Source organism: Aureococcus anophagefferens (assembly GCF_000186865.1).
Source record: "Aureococcus anophagefferens unplaced genomic scaffold AURANscaffold_1, whole genome shotgun sequence".
In the NCBI taxonomy this organism is placed as follows: domain Eukaryota; class Pelagophyceae; order Pelagomonadales; family Pelagomonadaceae; genus Aureococcus; species Aureococcus anophagefferens.
In genome coordinates, this window is record NW_008705561.1 from 1675300 (window position 1) to 1695118 (window position 19819).

The 19819-nt window shown below is 67.5% G+C and overlaps 3 protein-coding genes across 3 annotated transcripts; all 3 read right to left on the bottom strand.

Annotated features, from left to right (window-relative positions):
• Positions 1 to 1366: 1366 nt before the first annotated feature.
• Positions 1367 to 2317, bottom strand: AURANDRAFT_60685 (hypothetical protein; the record flags this gene model as incomplete). Its single annotated transcript, XM_009034414.1, has 1 exon — positions 1367 to 2317. The coding sequence occupies one exon, from the start codon at positions 2315 to 2317 to the stop codon at positions 1367 to 1369; it is 951 nt and encodes a 316-aa protein (XP_009032662.1).
• Positions 2318 to 6557: 4240 nt separating this feature from the next.
• AURANDRAFT_52028 (hypothetical protein) lies at positions 6558 to 9540 on the bottom strand (the record flags this gene model as incomplete). The annotated part of the gene is made up of 5 exons (XM_009034413.1): positions 6558 to 6950; positions 7217 to 7917; positions 8388 to 8555; positions 8763 to 9055; positions 9219 to 9540. 5 exons carry the CDS (start codon positions 9402 to 9404, stop codon positions 6604 to 6606), a joined length of 1695 nt encoding a protein of 564 aa, XP_009032661.1.
• Positions 9541 to 12028: 2488 nt separating this feature from the next.
• AURANDRAFT_70559 (hypothetical protein) lies at positions 12029 to 18946 on the bottom strand (the record flags this gene model as incomplete). The annotated part of the gene is made up of 6 exons (XM_009034412.1): positions 12029 to 13022; positions 13053 to 16016; positions 16531 to 16535; positions 16645 to 17328; positions 17391 to 17514; positions 17582 to 18946. 6 exons carry the CDS (start codon positions 18849 to 18851, stop codon positions 12193 to 12195), a joined length of 5877 nt encoding a protein of 1958 aa, XP_009032660.1.
• Positions 18947 to 19819: the final 873 nt, after the last annotated feature.

Sequence of the window (19819 nt, forward strand, 5' to 3'; positions counted from 1 at the left end):
CTCCCCCGGACGAGACGCCTCGGCTCTCCTCTCGCGGGCGCCGCTTCGCCGTGACGGGGTTGCTCGGGCAGCCCATGCTCTCGCAGAAAACGACGGCGCGAGGCGTTTTGGGGTTGTGGCGCCGCGCCGCGCTGTCCGTGATGGTCTTCAGCTCTCTGCCGACGCCCTTCTCCATCTTTTTGGTGCTTGTTTGTACGCTGCTGTGTGTGTGTGCGACGGCGGCGGCGGCGCGGCTCAACGCTTGGCCAGTTTTGAGCTGGCTGCGAGGGGTAAGGTATCAGGAATCAGCCGACAGTGCTGCTGTGCCGGCGGAGCTCGGGAGAGCATGGCGCGACCTTTCGAGTGAATCCAACGCCTTGGCTGCTGCTGTGTGCGCGCGCCTTCGCTCGATGGAGCTGACTGACGAGGCCGCCGCGACGCGCCTGTCCGATTACCAGCGCTTCGCACTCGAACAGGAGCGCCAGGAGGAGCGGGACCAGTCGCGGCGCAAAATCAGCATTCGCTCGATAGAGCTATCCCACGAAATCACAGCGCTCAAGGAGGCGCGGCGCGCGGAGGCGGGGCGCGTGGTCGGCGCGGAAGTTTTGATCCACATCTTTCCCCGGGGGCCGTCGGTGCTGTGCGCGGATATTGCGGCTTGCATGTCCATCTGCTCTACGGCCTGGCGCGACGCGATGAAAGAGCCTTTGATTCGTGCGCAGCTCGAGGACTCGCGCCAGCACGTGCGGCTGGCCGCGCTCGAGAAGCTGCGGGTGCTCGAGCCGCGCGAACTCGCCAAGTACGCCGGCGCGGTCGTCGAGAAGCTCGCCGACGACAATATGGAGATGCAAAGCGATGTTGCCCATGTGCTCGTGCGGCTTGAGCAGACCGTTCTCGCGGAGCACGCCGATCGCATCGTGGCCATGCTCGAAGACGAGAACGTGGATGATTATTTCGTATTTCAGATGATCTTTTTTTTGGAATTGCCCGGTGCTAAAATCGCGGAACACGCGACGGCCATCGCGGCAAAGCTCGGCGACACCAACGACTTCGCTCGACGGTATGCTCTTGAACTTCTCTTTGAGCTCGACCCCGGGCCGCGCCAGGCGTACATTCCCGCCTTCATCGCAGCCCTTACTGACTCGGATTACTCCGTTGCTGACGCAGGAGACAAATGCTTCAAAGCTTGTCTCGAAGGGCTTGAACTGGCGGCGCTCGAGGCATACTATGACCAACTCCTTACCATCAACCAACCTCACGAGAATCACGACGTTCTACAATATTCAATCTATTGGTTGGACTCGAAGATCCGCGATCTGGGCGGTGAACACCACGACTACTAGCGCGTAACGGCGAATGCACCTTAGAATCCCCGCGGGCCGCCGCCCTACGCCGCGTCGAGCTGCGCGGCGAGCCCGCGGGCGACGTCGACGGCCGCGCCGTCGCCGGCGAGGGCGAAGCAGTAGTGCGCCATGATCAGGTTGAACTCGTCGGGGTCGTCGAAGATCTCGAGCGCGGAGATGCGCCGGAGCTCCGCGGGCTGGCGGAGCACGAGCGCCTCGTAGACCGCGCGCATGTCGCGGACGTCCGACGCCTCGTAGTCGCCGAAGCGGCCGCGGACGGCGTCGAGGCTCTCGGCCGCGCCGAGGAGCGGCGCGCCGCGGTCCTTGAAGTTCGAGAGCATGACGCGGCCGAACGCGTCGCCCGTCTTCGGCGCGACGACGTCGTAGGCGACGAAGAGGCACGCGGCGGCGAAGGTGCGCCGCGACCAGGCGACGAGCGCGTCGCCGCGCTCCGGGTCGAGGTAGGCGAGCACGCACTCGCAGAGCACGAGCGTCGGCTTCGCGGCGTCGAGCCCCGCGGCGCGGAGGCTCGCGTCGAGCGCGTCGACGTCGCGCAGGTCCGCGGCGACCAGGTGGTAACGGGAGGACGCCGAGGCGCCCGGGGCGCCGAGGCCGCCGAGGGCGCCGAGGCCGCGCGCGCCGGCGGCGTCGAGCAGCGCCGGGTGCGAGCGGACGATCCGTCGCTTCGCGGCGCAGACGACGTCGCTGTCGACCTCGAAGTACGTGGGCGGTGTGTCGAGCGTCGCGTGCAGGCGCCAGAACATGGAGTCGAGGCCGCAGCCGAGCACCACGAGCTGCGCGCTGTCGCCGAACTTCGACAAGAACGTCCGCACGGCGACGTCGACGCCGCGGAAGCGCGCGTAGTAGCCGCGATGCATGATGGGATCCGTGCGCGTGTGCGTGTCGTCGCTGAACATGGGCGCGAAGGCGTCCGTGACGTAGCCCTTCTCCGCGCAGGAGCGCTTGGCTCGGGCCGTGGAGCGGGAGAGCTCCATGGGTTGTTTTGAGTGCTGTCGGGGAATCGATTGATGCGCGCGCCTGCGCCTGCGCGTTCGTCGATGCGGATGTAGGCGTTTCGGAAGGTCTGGCGTAGCGTGCTGGGCGGCGGCGCGCGCGGGCGTCGAGCGACGCACTGCGGCAAGCGCTTCGGAGAGCTGTGGCGGTCTCGCCGGGGTGCCACAGACCGGACACAAGATCATGATGCGCATTTCTCGAGGGGTGTGCCCCTTGATTTGTTTAGCATTGAAGCTTCACGTTCGTATTCTGCCCATATTATAAATATTTGGGCAGATTCGCGGAGACAAGCACATCGAAAGAGCGAGCCGGTAACCCGGGTAGTTGGTTAAATGGGCAAGTGCGTGCCCATCGACGCCGCTTGGGGCGATTTTTGTATGGATCGATTCCTTTCGTCGTACTCTCTACAGCCATATTGCCTTCGCATTTTCCACCTTCCTATTTCTCTCTTTTTTTTACACTACACACAAAAAACACCACATACCGCACAAAAAAACACTCACACACATCAAAAAACACCTCCACACACCAAACACAACATCCACACCTCCCGAAACCCAAAAAAAATCCGCAATGGAGGTAGAGGGATTTGAACCCGCGGCCCGACGATCGCTGGTAGGCGTCCTACCAACGATTATCGCATGCGAAGCGATCGCTCTGCCCCTGAGCTATACCCCCGAGAGAGCGAACCGCCGACCTGAACTCGATTAGGAGTTCAGTTGGTAGTCCGTTGATCGCAATTGTTAGGTTGAGTATGCAGGAATCGGTATCTGAAGCGGAAGCCGAAGCGACAGAATCGATGGAAGCAATGGAAGCAAGTACACATGAATGGCATACGCGTAGGACAATGGCGCCGTGCACGTGCGTTGGCTCGGCCCCAGGCCTCGCGGCACGACCTGCTCGCGCGCGCTGCCGCGTGGCTCGACATGTCGTCGCAGCGCTTCCGCTTCGGCGAACAGATGAATGCTCTCGACCAGATGCACGCTCTCCGGCTCGTCGCGACTGTCGAGTCCCTCGGCGCGGCGTTCGCGCCGGCGGCCACGCGCAGCGCTGCGACATATGTGTTCGTGCAGCCTAACGCGTTGTTAAAGATGGGTCGAGCTCCATTCGATTGACGCCGCGCGGTGCGAAGCTCTGTCCGCACGCGATCCGCTCGGCGCCGCGCGCCGCGCGGAAGGGCCTGCACTTCGTCGCTGTGCCGTTGCCCACGGCGCTGTCCACGGCGCAGACGGCTGCAACCGCGAAGCGCTCGGCGCCGTCCTCATGCAGCACTGACGGCGCGCCGAACGCGATGCATGACTCGAAGCTCTCGACGACGAACGACTCGTGGAGCCACCACAGCTCGGTCTGGGTCGCGCCCAGCTTTCCAATGGCCGTCGGAACGCGCGACTCCGCGCCCAGCCGCCCTCCGAGCGAGATCGGTCAGCGGCGCACTGACGGCGCGCCGAACGCGATGCATGACTCGATGCTCTCGACGAACAGCTCGTGGAGCTACCACAGCTCGGTCTGGGTCGCGCCCGTTGCTCGGGGCCCGTGGCGATCTTCACGCGCGATCCCGCGCCCAGCCGCCGTCCGGACGAACTCGGTCAGCAGCACTGACGTCGCGCCGAACGCGATGCATGACTCGATGCTCTCGACGAACAACTCGTGGACCTAGCACACCTCGGTCTGCTGGCGCGCAGCTTTCCAATGGCCGTCGGAGCGCGCGAATCCGCGCCCAGCCAGCAACTGTCCGAACGAGCTCCGGCGCGGGCGCAAACGCGAGCGCATGAGAACCCAGGCGCTGAGATAATAAGGAACCTCTAGCGCTGAGGCTTCCGATAGAGCGACACGCCTAGCGCTGAGGCTTCCGATGCCGGGACTCGAGCGTGACAAAAAACGCCGCAGGCAGAGCGACACGCCTAGCGCTGAGGCTTCCGATGCCGGGACTCGAGCGTGAAAGGACCAAAAAAAGAGCGACACGCCTAGCGCTGAGGCTTCCGATGCCGGGACTCGACGCCTAGCGCTGAGGCTTCCGATGCCGGGACTCGAGCGTGAAAGGACCAAAAAAAGAGCGACACGCCTAGCGCTGAGGCTTCCGATGCCGGGACTCGAACCCGAGTCTCTTGGGTGAAAGCCAAGTATGCTAACCACCTACACCACATCGGATTGGATGCAGCTGAGACCTCACGAGCTGCACGAATTTGGTGAAAATTCTGTTCGCGTTCGAAGTCCCTAATGAATGCAGTAAAGTCGCACTTTTAAATTTTTTTTCCTGGCCCTCTCTAATGCTCCCGACCCCTTCGCCCCGCAGCAGGCCCCTGCACGACGCGGCGGCCCCGGCGCTGACGCCGCCGGGCACGTGAATGGTCGCCCAACGCAGGCCCCGGCGCGGGCCTGGACGCGAAGGAGGCCCGGGCACGAGTCGGGCCCCGGACCACAACACACCACATCACAAAAAGAACCCTCCCGCAGCCTCACGAGAACGCCGGAGCCCCGGCCCGACGCGCCCGGAACAAAAAGCCCCCGGAGCAAAAAGGCTTCAACAGACTTAGGGCGAAGCGCAACCCCCAAGGCACCTACGCCATCGCCGCCGCCGCGACCGCCGCGTCCGGGTATTTGACCGCCGCCATGATCTCCGCGTCCGCGGCCGCGTCCGTGTTGTCGTACTCGCCCTGCGCCTCGAGCGCGGACACGATGGACGCGATGTGCGCGTTCTTGTCGAAGGAGTCGTCGCCCTCGCTCACGACGACCTGCGCGGGGAGCGGCGCGGCGTCGAAAGAGAAGGGGGGGGGGGGGGGTGGGGGTGTGGAATCCCGGGGAGACGGTGCGAGCGAGCGAGCGACGGGCTCCCGGGAGGGCTCGCGACGTCCTCCTCCGGGGGGAGAGACCAGGGGGAGAGAGACCATGGGGGGGAGAGCCTCGTTCGTCCCGCCCAGCGCCCGCGAGAGCCTCGGCGCCCACGAGCTCCTCAAGGGCTCGCGTCGGGGCTCCCGGGGGGAGAGACTCGCTCGTCCCGCCCGGACACCCGGCGCCCGCGAGAGCCTCGGCGCCCACGAGCTCCTCGGCGAAGGGCTCGCTCCTCAGCGAAGGGCTCGCTCCTCGGCGAAGGGCTCGCTCCTCGGCGAAGGGCTCGCTCCTCGGCGAAGGGCTCGCTCCTCGGCAAAGGGCTCGCTCCTCGGCGAAGGGCTCGCTCCTCGGCGAGGGGCTCGCACCGGGGCTCCCGGGAGGGCTCGAGGCTCGCGAGGCCCGGGAAGGCGCGAGAGCGCTCCGGGCTCGCTCCTCAAGGCGCGAGAGCGCTCCGGGCTCGCTCCTCGGCGAAGGGCTCGCTCCTCGGCGAAGGGCTCGCTCCTCGGCTCGAGGCTCGCGAAGGCAGGGCCCCCGGGAGGGCTCGAGGCTCGCGAAGGCAGGGCTCCCGGGAGAGGCTCGCGAGGCTCGCGAACGCGCCGAGTTCTCCGGGGAAGACCCGAAGGGAAACCGCCGGGGCGAACTCGGCCGGCGCCCGCAAGAGCCCCGCCCGAAAACGCTGTCCCACAAGCTCGGGGCTCGCGAAGGCAGGGCTCCAGCGAGAGGCTCGCGAGGCTCGCGAACGCGCCGAGGTCCCCGGGCCGGGGCGAACTCAACCACCCGCTCGCTCCATCTCGCTCCCTCGACCACCCGCTCGCTCCATCTCGCTCGTCCCGACGTCGGCTCCCGCGCGCGCGCGCGCAGAAAACACCGCGCGCAAACTCTCGGCGCTGGGCGCGCACGTATTCGTCGGGTCGGCCCTCGTAGAACTGCGGCTCCGTGTTGTACGGCGGCGGCGCGCGGTTGATGTCCGACGGGCGCGACTTCTTGGGGCGCAGTCGGTTCGCCTTCTTCGCGGCTTTAAGCTGCGGGCGCGACACCGACACGACGGTGAGCCCGCGCGTGGACGTCTGGGGCGCGATGAAGGCCGAGGCCGAGGCCACGAGGCCCAGGAGGAGGAGCTTCGCCATGCTGAGTGGTGCGTCTCTCGCCTTCAACTCCACGTCGCTGATCGTTCACAGCAATGTTGCTGGGTGCCGCGCGCGGCGCGTCGGTGTGCGCGCGGCGGCGTCCGCCCCTCCCGCGGCGGCGACGCGTCCCGAGGCTTGGTCGCGACGTCCCCGCGAGACGTCTGCGACGTCTGCGGTTTCCCTCGACAGCAGCGCGGCGCGCGCGTACGCCGCGAGCCGCATCACGAGTCGGACGCCGAGCCGCGGAAAACCCAAGCCTTCTGAGGAGGTCCCAGTGCGCCTTAAAACACGGAACCTCCCAGCGCGCCCGCTCAGCGCCGGCCCCCGAACGCGTCGTCGAGGTCCTCGAGGAAGGTGCCGGAGTTGTGGACGAAGGAGCCGCCGAGGACGACGGAGACGCCGGCGTTGGCCGCGTTGAGCTCGGCGACCTTGGTGGCCTCCTCGTAGGTGACGCCGCCGACGATGTAGACGATCACCTGGTCGTGCTTCGCGCCCTGGAGCGGCGTCGCCGTCGTCGCGGCGGGGTAGTGCTGCGCGTTCAACTTGCCCTTGGCGACGGCGTCGAGCGTCTCCATGAGCAGCGGCACGTGCTGCGCGTAGACGTTCTCGATGCCCTCGAGGGACGACTTGACCTGCTTGCTGAACTTGGCGAGGAGACCTGCGTCGGCGCGGCGGTCGTCGGGCGGCGGGCGGAGGCCGGGGAAACGACGGGACCGCGGGCGGCGGCGCGGCGGGAAACGACGGGCCGCGGGGGCGGCGGGGGCGGCGCGGCGGGGGCGGCGCGGCGGGGGCGGCGCGGCGGGGGCGGCGCGGCGGGGGCGGCGGGGGCGGCGGGGGCGGGGCGGCGGCGCGCCGCGGCGTCTCGCGCGCCGCGGCGTCTCGCGCGCCGCGGCGTCTCCAAAACACGCGGACGCGGCGCGGCACTCTTGTTCGAGTCGAAGAGGCCCGGCCCGCGCGCGCGCTTGCCGCCGTAGGCGAGGAGCGCGTCGAGGAGCGCGACCTTGTCCGGGTTGACGCGGTTCTCCTCGAGGCTGAGCTTGAGGCGGTCCGTCGTCGACGCCTGGGCCGACTCGTAGCGCAGCGCGTACAGCATCGCGAGCCGGAGCTTGTCCGGCGCTTTCACCGCCGCGTCGTTGAGCTTCGCGAGGACCTCGCGCCACTGCGCGGACTTGTCGTCGTTGCAGGCCACGTCCTGCTCGAGCTGGCTCACGTCCATGAGCTTGTAGACGTCCACGAGGCGGCTCAGCTCGCCGATGAGCGCGACGTGCTTCGTGACGTTGAGGCTCTTCGACCGGAACGCGGGGTAGCGCTCCATGAACGACTGCATGTCCTCGATGGACGAGATGTTCTCGTTCATCTTCGTCTGGCGCTGGTAGTCGTCGAGCAGGTCCTTGACGGCCATGCCCAGGTCCCCGAAGTTCGCGAACTTGTTCTCCGCGTAGAACGCGTCGTCCGTCGCCGAGAGCACGACCTCCTCGAGGTCCTTGTCCTTGACGCCGGGCGCGCCCTTGAGCTTGACGCGGTTGCTGTTCAGGCCCAGGAGCTCGTGGACCATGGCCTGGTACGTCCACTGCGACCTAAGGGGGAGCGCGGCGTCTTCCTCGAAGCGGGGCGATTCGAGGCGGCTCGTCCCGCCGCCGGAGCGGAGGGTCCAGCGCGGCGAGGCGGGGACGCCGTCGAGGCGAGGCGAGGCGGGGGCGCACGTCGCCCTCCGCTCCGGGGGCGGGAGGATCGCCAACTCGCCGCGGGGATCGCGCACTCGCCGCGAGGATCGCGAACTCGCCTCTCGAACTCGCCGCGAGGAACGCGACGCTCAAAGTAAAAAGAAATCCGCGCCGTAAGCGGACAGCAGGGGCGTCACCGCGTCGTCCGCGCGGTCGAGCACGAGCAGCAGCGGCCCCGCGCCGCCTAGGAAAAGGGTGATTCAACGTCGCTTCGACGTGGGTGTTCCGCGCGCGATCGTTCCAGAGAAAGGATCCACGCTTCGAGAGCGAATCGCTCGTCCAAAGATCAGCCGGAACGAGTGGAAAACGAGCCTTGAAGTTGGGCATGTCGCACCCTTTTCCTGCCCCGGTGCTTGCCGCGCTTGCCCGACGCGAAGTGGAAGATGCCGTCGGCGGCGATCTGGCTCGCGCACTCCGCGGCGACGGCCTTGGCGACGCGCGACGCGCCGGCGTAGCGGATGACCGAGGGCTGGAGCTTGAGGCTCAGCAGCGCGGAGAGCAGGCCGTTGACGTTCCGCGCGAACATGTCCTGGTGGAACCTGGGGAACATGCGTGTGTGTGCGTGGTATTTTGCGTCCGCGGCGCGCGCCCGGCTCCTCCCAAAGGCCGCTGCGCTTCGGGCGCGAGATCCGCGGCGCGCGCCCGGCTCCTCCCAAGGGCCGCTGCGATCCGCGGCGCGCGCCCGGCTCCTCCCAAAGGCCGCCGCGCGCCCGGCTCCTCCCGAAAGAGACGACGCGGGCGCTCGCGCGTCCCGCAGCTCCGTGGACAGCCGCAGCGACTGGCGCTGGTTCAAGGAAAAGAGCTCGGCGTTGACGGGCACGAAGTCGGCGTAGTACTCCTGGACCTGGCGCACGACCTCGTTCTCGTCGGCCTCGGCCAAGGCCTTGAGCGCGTCGCCCGGGACGACGTTGCTGAAGAAGACGTGGTACTCGCTGAACTTGGCCCGGCGCACCTCCTGCGTGAGCACGGCGAAGTTCGCCGGCGTCGGCCGCACGAAGACGCAGGCCTTGAGGTGCTTCATGACCTCGTGGTTCTGCGCCTGGGCGGGAAACGGGTGATTCGACGTCGCTTCAACGTGAGTGGTCCGCGCGCGCGCGCTTCGACAAAAGCGTACGCGCTTCGAGAGCGCTCCGAGGGATGATCACCCGTCCAAATATCAGCCGAAACGAGCGGAAAACGGCCGAGAGCGGAGGCTTTCGCACCTGGTCCAGGCGCTCGACGAGGTAGACGTCGCGGTCGAGGATCTCCGTCTGCGAGTAGACCATGGCGACCGTCTTCGTCGTCCACTCGTCGAGGAGCAGCACCTTCATGCCCGGGCAGTTCGGGTCGCCCACGATCTTGTCGACGTAGGACCGCACGGCCGCCATGACGTTCATCGGCGCCGCCATCGCGTCGGCGCGCGTCCACGCGCGCGCGCGGTCGAGAGCGGTGCCGCGGCAGCGACGACGACGCGACGCTTGGAGACGCCTCGACGACGACGCGCGCCGTGCGCCGCGGCCAAGACAGCGGGCGCGGGAGATGCTTGGTGCTCGACTGCTCCTGGCGCGGCCAAGAGGCCGCCAAGGCGACGCGCCCGCCGGCCGCGCGCCGTCGACGTCGACGTCGTCGAGGCCTTCGTCGCCGGCAAGCCGCACGCCGCGGGTCACAACGCACGACGCCCGAAGAAGAACACCGCGCAAAGGAAACTACCGAACGCTACCCGCGGATCTCGTGGCTGGAGCCGCGGTAGTCGAGCGTGCCCGAGAGCGGCCGCTCGAAGGCGTGGTCCCCGCAGAGCGGCGCGACGTAGACGGCCTCGTCCTTCTTCTTGCCGAGGACCGAGTCGAGCAGCTTCTTGCCGTTGAGCGTCGACGACGTCACGTCGTGGTGCGCGCGCTTCTGGAGCAGCGCGGACGGGTGGACGACGAGCTCGGGCTTCCGGTGGCGGTCCAACGCGTTCGCCTGCTCCATGTCGAGGTTCAGGTTCTTGACGCGCTGGCGCTCGCGCTTCGCCTCGCGCTCCGCGCGGCGCGTCGCCGCCCACTTGGTCTCGCCGAGGCGCTCGTGGAGGCGCTTGACCTGCGACTCCTGGTCGGCCCTCAACGCGTCGTGGACCTTGTGCTCCGCGGCCACCAGGTTCTTCGCGTGGGCGCGCTTCTCCGGGCCCTCGATCTTGTCGATCATGCGCCGCACGTTCTTCGCCTCGTCGAAGCGGTGGAGGCGGCTCAGGCCCGACTCCGCGCGGCGCAGCTCCAACACGCGCTTCGAGAACCGGCACTTGCCGGGCACGGCGATGAGCATCTCGTGCTCCAAATTCTCGCGCTCGATGGCCTGGAGCTTGGCCAGGTCCTGCTGGAGCTTCTCGCTCATGCGCTCCGACTCGCGCACGCGCCGGTTCTCCTCGGCGGCGACGCGCTTCGCCAATTTGTGCCGCGCCTTCTCGAACGCCGCGCGCTGGCCGTCCTGGTTGCGGCCCAGCTCCGACGTCTGCAGGCCCTTGAACTCGGCCTGGATGTTCTCCAGCGCCGCGTTGAGGGCCTTGGCGCGGTCGTAGCACTCGAGGCGCCCCGACGACGTGAGCTCGCCGATCTCCGCGAGCATCGCGCCTTCGATGTGCTTCCACATCTTCACCTGCTCCCGCCGGTGCGTGCGGTCGTCGGGGTTGAGGCCGAAGAGCATGTAGGCGTCGCGCACGGTCTTGAGGCTCTCGATGTCGCTGCTGGACTGGTCGTAGTTCACGTTGCTCGTCTGCTTCTCGTTCAGCGTCCGGTAGAGGGTCGCGTCGAGCTCCACGAACTCGTCGTGGAACACCGTGGACCCGAGCTCCTCGTCGTCGAGGGCGCCCATGCCGTCCCGCGACGCGCGCCGGCTCGACTTGCGCGACATGGCGGGCAGCGCGACGACGACGCTCTCAGTCGACCGGGCGCCGTTGTTGTGATACCCGAAGATTCCTTTGGCGGCACCTTTGGCACCGTGCACTTTCCTAATCGGGGGCTGCCGATGATGCTATGAGCCGACCATCTTGTGCGCCGCCACGCATCGGCATTTGATGCGGCGCGCCCTGGTCCTCCTCTGCATCGCAGCGGCACGAGACCACGGCGCAGCGATCGCAGACGACAACGCCGCGGCGGGCCTGGAACGCGCCAAGCGCTGGCGCGACGGCTGCGGCTTCCGCGGCTACGCGGCGACCGACGCCGCACCCGACGCCGCCTGCGACGCCGCGGCGACCGACGCCGCACCCGACGCCGCCTGCGACGCCGCGGCGCCGGCGCGCGAGCTGTGCGGCGGCCGCGCGCTGCCGGTTCGGGCCGTGCGCGAGTCGCGCTGCGCCGGCGGCCGCGGCAACAGCACAACGCCGCCCCACGCGGCGCAGGAGGTCGTCGTCGTGCCCGAGCTCAAGCTCGTCTGGCTCGTGAACCGCAAGGCCGCGAGCTCGACGATCCGCGCCGCGCTCACGCGCCACTTCGACGCCTACTGGACGAAGTGCGGCGACGTCCTCGACGTCGGCGCGTGCGGCGTGCTGGGCGGCCGCTGCTCGACGCTCTGCCTCACGGCCGAGCAGATCGACACGTACTTCTTCTTCGCGTTCGTCCGCGATCCCGCGGAGCGCTTCTACTCGGCGCTCAAGGAGTCCGCGCGCATGGCGCACGCGCTCACGCCCGCCGACTTGGACGAGTCGGACGCGCGGCGCGTCCTCGCGGCCGTCGAGGGCGGCGCCTGCGGCGTGGACCACCACCTCGAGAGCCAGGCGCTCGCGCTGAGCAGCCCCGTGGACTTTTCCTGCCGCGGCGAGCGGCTCGCGGCGCCCGTGGACTTTGTCGGCCGCGTCGACGCGCTCGCGGACGACTTCCTCGCCATGCTCCGCGCCGCCGCGCCGGCCACGGGCCGCGCGCTCGAGGCTGCGGAGCTCGCGGCCGTCGCGCGGTCCCTGCGGACGAACGTCGGCAACGTCGGCGCGGGGCGGGCCTACGCGCTCCGCTCCGACGACCTCGACGCGCGCGTCCGCGCGGTCTACGACCAGGACGAGGCGTGTTTTTCGGGGTAATTTATGCAGGCAGGTCGTGGTCGTGGTCGTAAAATGGTTTGAGCGGCCGAGGGAGTCGGCGGCTGTGCTTTCGCGGCGGGTCGCGCTCATGGGGGACCGGGCGGCGGCGTGGCGTTGCTTCGCGCGCGCGTGGCGGCGTTTGATGTCGGGCTTTAGTTCTCGCCCTTGCTGTGCTTTTTGATGAGGAAGTCGCGGTTGAGCTTGTTGCGCTTCTTCGCGCGGCGGCAGTCGCGACCGGGCTTCCCGGAGGGGCACTTTTTGCGGTCGGTCTGCTCGGCGCGTCCTTCGGACTTCGTGCCCTGGTTGGGCGTCTTGTCCTTGGCGTGCTTTTTGATGAGGTAGTCGCGGTTCAGCTTGTTGCGCTTCTTCGCGCGACGGCAGTCGCGACCGGGCTTCCCGGAGGGGCACTTTTTGCGGTCGGTCTGCTCGGCGCGTCCTTCGGACTTCGTGCCCTCGTTGGGCGTCTTGTCCTTGGCGTGCTTTTTGATGAGGTAGTCGCGGTTCAGTCGGTTGCGCTTCTTCGCGCGACGGCAGTCGCGACCGGGCTTCCCGGGGGGGCACTTTTTGCGGTCGCTTTCCGGCTTCTGCTCGGCTTCGGACTTCTTGCCCTGCTGGATGGGCTCTTTGTCCTTGGCGTGCTTTTTGATGAGGAACTCGCGGTTCAGTCGGTTGCGTTTTTTCGCGCGGCGGCAGTCGCGACCGGGCTTCCCTTTGGGGCAAGGCTTGCGGTCGCGTTCGGCTTCTGCTTCGGCGCGTCCTTCGGACTTCTTGCCCTTGTCGGGCCGCTTGCCCTTGTCGGGCCGCTTGCCCTTGTCGGGCCGCTTGCCCTTGTCGGGCCGCTTGCCCTTGTCGGGCTTCTTGCCGGGCTTCCCGTCCTTGGCGCGCGCGACGACGCACTCTTTCGAGGAGTGCTTCCACTTGCAGGAGGGTTCCATGGCCTTGCACTCCGACCACGTGATCAACGCCGCGCACGACGCGTCCTCTAAGTAATAGTAGTGGTCGCGACCGCTACTATAGTAGTACGGCGGCCTGTAGTGGTTGTAGTAGTAGTGGCCGTAGTACGCGTGGTCGTCGCCGTCTCCGTAATACGGCGTGTGGTCGTCCTCGTGCCAGTCGTCGCCGGTCTCGTCGTCCCACTTCCACCAGTCATCGTCGCCGGTCTCGTCGTCCCACTTCCACCAGTCGTCGTCCCAGGTCTCGTCGTCCCACTTCCACCAGTCGTCGTCCCACTCGTAGGACCAATCGTCGTCCGGGCGCCAGGTGTCATCGAGGTCGTCGTCGGGGGTGTAACTGTAGGAATACGCGTCGTCGTCGTCGTCGTCGTGCCAGCCCCAGTCGTCGTCGCCGCAGTTCTCGACCCACTCGCAAGCACGGGTAGGCCCGCGCTCGGGCTCGCAGGACTTATACGTCTTGTGCTCGGGGCACTCTGAGAAGAGCTCGTCGTCGTACCAGCCCCGCTCCATGGCATCCTCGTTCGGGATGCAGCAGCCGCCCTCGTCGCCGTGGTCGTCGTCCCCGTAGTAATACGGCTCGTAGTAGTAGTAGTGATCGTAGTAGTACGGCTCGGAGTAGTAATAGGGTGTGTGATCATCCTCGTGCCAGTCGTCGTCGTCGCCGTAGTAAGAGTGACCGTCGTCGTCGTCCCACTTCCACCAGTCATCGTCCCACTCGTAGCCGTAATCGTCTTCAGGGCGCCAGTCGTCTTTCAAGTCGTCGTCGGGGGTATACGAGTACGAGTACGCGTCGTCGTCGTCGTCGGCGTACCAGCCCTGGTCGTCGTCGACGTCTTGCGTGGGCCGGGGCGTGCGGGCGGCCGTCGAGGGCTTCGCGGTGGGGACGAGATCTTCCTCCGTCGAGGGCTTCGCGGTGGGGACGAGAGGGTCCTCGACCTGGGGCACGGTGGGTTCCGAGGACGGCTTCGGCGAAGGCGAGAAGCTGGGCTTCGGCGAGGGCTTGTCCGTGGGCGCCTCGGAGGGCTTTGCGGTAGGCGCCTCTGAAGGCTTGGCGGTAGGCGCCTCGGAAGGCTTGGCGGTGGGCCGATCGGTCGGCGCAGGCGTAGGCTTGGCCGTGGGCTTTTCGGTAGGCCGCTCGGTGGGCCGATTCGTCGGCGCATGCGTAGGCTTGGCCGTGGGCTTGGCCGTGGGCGCCGCGGACGGCTTGGCCGACGGCGCCGCGGACGGCTTGGCCGACGGCGCCGCGGACGGCTTCGCCGTCGGCGGCTCGGCGGCGCCGTCGTTCTTGACGCACTGCACGAACTTCCAGGCGTCGACCATGCCCGCGCCGAGCTTGCCCGCGTCGCCGCCGTTGAGCTCGTCAACGGGCGACGCCGTGTCGTAGGCGCAGGACAGCAAGTCGTCGCGGGAGAAGGAGGGGTCGACGGCCATGCCGAGCGCGAGCACGCCCGCGACGTGCGGCGCGGCCATGGACGTGCCCGACGCGTAGCCGTAGGTCGATCCCGTCAGGGTCGAGTAGACGCTGACGCCCGGCGCGGCGATCTCGATCCAGTCGCCGTAGTTGGAGAAGTCCGCGCGGACGCCCGAGTTCTTGACGGCCGCGACGGCCACGGCGCCCTCGTAGTAGCCCGGGTAGTACGCGCTCTCCGAGTTCTCGTTGCCCGCGGCGAAGACGACGATGCCGCTCTTCGCGTTGTAGTAGTCGATGGCGTCGAGCACGGACTGCGAGTAGGCGCCCGCGCTCGTGTAGCCCCAGGAGTTGGACGAGATCTGCGCGCCGTTGTCCGCGCCGTAGAGGAGCGCCTCCGCGAAGCCGCCGTTGCGCGTCTTGCCGAAGCCGACGGAGACCATGAGCTTGACGCCCGAGTCCTTGGAGCCGTCGCCGCCGGCGACGCCCGCGACGCCGACGCCGTTGTTGCTGTCGGCGGCGATGGTGCCGCCGCAGTGCGTGCCGTGCCAGTGGTCGCCGATCAGGTCCGTGCCCGTGTCGTCGGCGTGGTTGTAGCCGTGGCAGTCGTCGACGTAGCCGTTGAAGTCGTCGTCGACGCCGTTGCCGCAGATCTCGCCCGGGTTCGTCCAGATGTTCAGCTGGAGGTCCGGGTGGTCGAGCTCGATGCCCGTGTCGAGGACCTGGACGACGACGTTGGGGTCGCCCGTCGTGAGGTCCCAGGCTTCGCGGAGGTTGATGGCGTCGTAGTGCGACTGGGGGCCGGACAGGTCGTCGGGCGTGAAGGACGTCGCGTAGTCGAGCTCGGGCTCGACGACGACGACGCCGTCGTGCGCGTCGCTGTCGAGGAAGCGGCGGAGCGCGTCGTAGACGCTCTGCGAGTCCGCCAGGGCCTTGGCCTCGGGGTCCGCGGGCCGGGACTTGCGCGTCTCGGCCTCCTTCTTCTCCTTCTTGGACTCCTTGTTCTTCTTGGACTCCTTGTTCTTCTTTGACTCCTTGCACTTGTCCTTCTTCCACTTGCAGCCGCCCTTTTTGCACTGTTTCTTGTCGTCGTGGTTCTTGCAGCTCTCGGCCTTCTTGGCCGTGCACGCGCCCTTCTTCCACTCGCAGCCGCCCTTCTTGCACTTCTTTTTGTCGCCGAAAAACGAGCACGTGGCCGGCTCCTCGGTGAGCTCCTCGGTGAAGGCCCCGGCGTCGAGGCCGTCGTCGTCGGCCGCGCCGCACGCGACCGAGTACCAGAGATGGAGGCCGAACTTCTCGTGCTCCGCCTCGTGCTTGCCCGCGTCGCGGAAGACGCGCTCGGCCGGCTCGGCGCCGGGGCAGACGAGCGCGTCGACGACGTTCGCGGCGATCTTGTGTGCTTTGTTTTTCTCGACGAGCTTGTGCTTCGCGTCGAGCTTGAAGAGGACCTTCGCGCCGAGTTGGCCGTTGGCCGCGACTTCGGAGAGGTATGCCATGTCGAGCTCGTCCGTCAGGCGACGCGCCGAGGCGACGGGATCCGTGAGGCGCCGGGAGGGCTCGTTGAGCCGCGCCGACGCGACGGCGGCGAGCGCGACGAGGAGTGTACGCATGGTTGCTGCGATTGCTTGTTACTGGTGCGCCGCGGATTGCGGCGATTGCTGGGGGGCGCTCGTTAACGAGCGCCTTGCGGGTGTAGCTGCGAGGGAGAAGCGCGTCGACGCGGACTGGCGCGAGGAGAGGGAGGCGGGATGGGAAGGCGGCGTGCGCCAGTTTCGCAGTGGCCTTCGCCGGGCTCAGGCGATGCCCGAGGCCGAGGCGTAGGCCGCCAAGCCTTGGCGCGAGGCGATTGCGCGAGGCAGGATCCACGAATCGACGTGCGCTTCGGTAGAGTTGGTGCTCGGCAGGCGGAGAGGGCCGGGGGAGGCCGGCGGCGCACGGGGAGGGGGGGCGGAAGCCGCGTCGCACCCGTCGGCCGTCACAACTCGAGGGCGCGCCGGGAGAAGTCCGGACGAGTCCTGCTCAGGTGAGCTGCGAGGCCAGCTTGGCCGGGGGTCGAGCTTCGACTGCGACCAGGAAGTCCTCCAGGAAGACACCTCCAGGGGTGCGTAGCTTGACTGTCCAACATTAACAGCGCCTGAAGCGCGTCTCTGTTTTGGGATGGGGAGGGGCTCTTGGGGCATCGCCTGCGCGACGGACTTGGGTGCTCAGGCCGGCGATGGACTTCTTGGGGGCGACTCTAGCACTTCATCTTGAAGATGTTCGAGTACATGGGCTCGCTGGCGACGCCGCCGACGACGGCCGTGACTCGGGCGATGCCCTTGATGCCGCAGTCCGGGAGATGGAGCGTTTGGTAGAACATGCCGTCGGTCTCGTCGTGGTACAAGCGGCTCTCGTCGACGCGGACCCACGTCGCGTCGACGTTGGTCTGGAACTCGACGACAAACGTGGCCTCGGGCGTGAGGTAGCGCCACGCGGCGACGCCGAACCTGCCGACCTTGCGGTGCATCTTGACCTTGAGGTCCTTGACGGGCTCCACGTCGCCGACCGGGGGCTTGGTCGTCGTGGTGACGGGGTCCGACGAGTCGCCGACGCACGCGAGGAACGCCGGCGCGTCGACGAGGCCCGCGCCGAGCTTGCCCGCGTAGGCGCCGTTGCTGCCGTCGACGTCCTCCGCGGACGAGTACATGCAGCCGAGCAGGTCGCTGTTGGGCATGGAAGGAGCGACGGCCTTGCCGAGCGCGAGGACGCCCGCGATGTGGGGGCAGGCCATGGACGTGCCGGAAGCGTAGCCGTAGGACGTGCCGAGCATGGTGCTGTAGACGCTCACGCCGGGCGCGGAGATCTCGATCCAGTCGCCGTAGTTGGAGAAGGAGGCGCGCAGCCCCGAGTCTTGGACCGCCGCGACGGCGACGGTGCCATCGTAGTACCTACGTCGACGCGCGCTCGTCGCGCGCTCTCTCGAAAAGTCGTCGGACGCGGGATCGCGAACGCCGGGTAGTAGTCGGCTTCGGAGTTGCTGTTGCCCGCGGCGAAGACGACGATGCCGCTCTTCGCGTTGTAGTAGTCGATGGCGTCCTTGATGTTCTGCGCGATGTAGCCCGGGCCCGTGTAGCCTATGATGTATTTGATCATTTTCCCGATCGAAGTCTCTCGAAGAACGTCACGGACGCGGAGACTAACCCCAGGAGTTCGAGGAGATCTGCGCGCCCATGTCCGCGCCGTAGACGAGCGCCTCGGCGAAGCCGTCGACGGCGGTCTTGCCGAAGCCGACCGAGATCATGAGCTTGGCGCCGGAGTCGGCGGAGCCGTCGCCGCCCGCGACGCCGGCGACGCCGAGGCCGTTGTTGTTGTCCGCGGCGATGGTGCCGCCGCAGTGGGAGCCGTGCCAGTGGTTGCCGAGCAGGTCCGTGCCCGTGTCGTCGGCGTGGTTGTAGCCGTGGCAGTCGTCGACGTAGCCGTTGCCGTCGTTGTCGACGCCGTCGCCGCAGATCTCGCCCTCGTTGCGCCAGATGTTCATCTGGAGGTCCGGGTGCGACATGTCGATGCCCGTGTCGAGGACCTGGACGACGACGTCGGCCGAGCCCTTGGTGACGTCCCAGGCCGCGGCCATGCCGATCGCGTCGTAGTGCGTCTGCGTGCCGAGCGAGGGGTCGTCGGGCGTCCACGAGAGGCTCTCGTCGTACTCGGCCTCCACGAGCGCGACGCCGTCGTGGTCGTCGCTGTCGAGGAACTTCATGAGCGCCGCGAAGGTCTCCTTGGACGCGGCCGTGTGGTCAGCGTCCTTGCCGCACGAGACTTTGTAGTGCAGGTCGAGGCCCGCGGCCTTGTGCGCGGCCTCGAACTTGCCGCCCTCGCGGAAGACGCGCGCCGGGGCGGCGTCGCACTCGAGGATGGACGCGACCTTGTCGGCGACGGCCGCCGCGTCGCCGCGGTGCGCCTCGTCGATCTTGAAGAGCACGCGACTCGAGAGCTTGCCCTCCTCGGCGTCCTCGTAGAGCTTCGGGACGTCCAGGTTGTCCTGGAGGCGGCGGTTGCGCGCGGCGTCGGCGGACGTGGTCAGCGCGAGGGCGACGAGAGCGGCGTGGAGAGAGACCATCTTCGTGTGAGAGGCTTTGCTTCGAGAGGGTCGAGAAGGAGTGCCGGACGGCTTGCGGGTTCGCGAGATGTCTCGCGTTGCTGGTTGCGACCTAAGATGGAGCGACGGTCGAACCGGCGGATCGAGGTTCGAACTCTCGGGCGATCGACGATCGCGCAGAGCGCGCGGGCGAGGAGAGGGAGGGCTTGCCGGCCCTCGCCGTCGGAACGGTACACGAGGCGCCCGTGGGCGTGGGCACGTCGCCGTCGAGGCCATCGCGTGGCCGTCGACGACGCGCCGAGGCTCGAAACTTTTTCGAACTCGAATTGGCCCCCGGATTGCCCCGAATTGCACGCGCCCGAATTGCACGCGCATTGCGTGGCGGTGGGGAGTTGCGGGGGAAACCGATGGGGACAGGAAATTGCCAGAGGACGCCGCGCGCGTACGGAGAGAGTCGCAGTGGCAAAGAGCTTTGCTTTGCGTTTTCCTGTCCTTCTCCCGGAACGATGCGGCGGGCGGAAGGCCTGCCCCGCTGCCGAGCGCCGATGCCATCGGAGAGCTCTGCGCCTAAATTTCGCGCGAGTGCCCCTGTGTGCGTCGCGAACAGGCCGAGGACCCTTGCCATCGTCCAATGCCCCACCGAAGGTCGGCGCGGGGAGGAACGCGGCGACGACGACGCCAAGGCCAAGCGCGACTCGCCCGCGCGCAAGCGCAGCAGCTCGGGCTCGGGCGACGACGCGGGTGAAGATTGTTAGGCTATACTTGCGCGTCGAGGCGCGAGGGCGTTTATAGCGTGCTCGAAGCCCTTGGCAGCGGCGCGCTCGAACCAGTACCTGGCTTTGCCGGGGTCGACTTCCGTGCCTTCTCCGTCCTTGTAGCAACAGCCAAGGTTGAACTCTCCAGCGGTACAGCCTTGATTCGCCGCGAACGCGAAGTACCGGAACGCTTCTTCAAATTTCTCCTCAGAATGAAGTAAAAACGCTAAATTGCATTGCGCTTCTGGGTCGCCCCGGTCTGCTGCCGTGCGATACAGCTGCGCCGCCTTCTTCTTGTCCAGCTTGACGCCAAACCCGCCCATGTACAATGCCCCAAGAAAACACATCGCCCGCACATCTCCGAGCTCCACGGCGCGCTTCCAAATTTTCGCGGCTTTCTTATCGGATTTCACGAGGCCGTACCGAGCGAGGTGGTACGCACTTCCCAAACACGCAATCGCTTCCGGCACCTCGTTCTCCACATGGCGGCGAAGACGCGCGAGGTTTTCCGCATTGGTCTTTGAGCATGGTACACGACAGAGGGGACACGCGCCGGTGCCGAGCTTGTCCTCGCACGATTGGCAGACC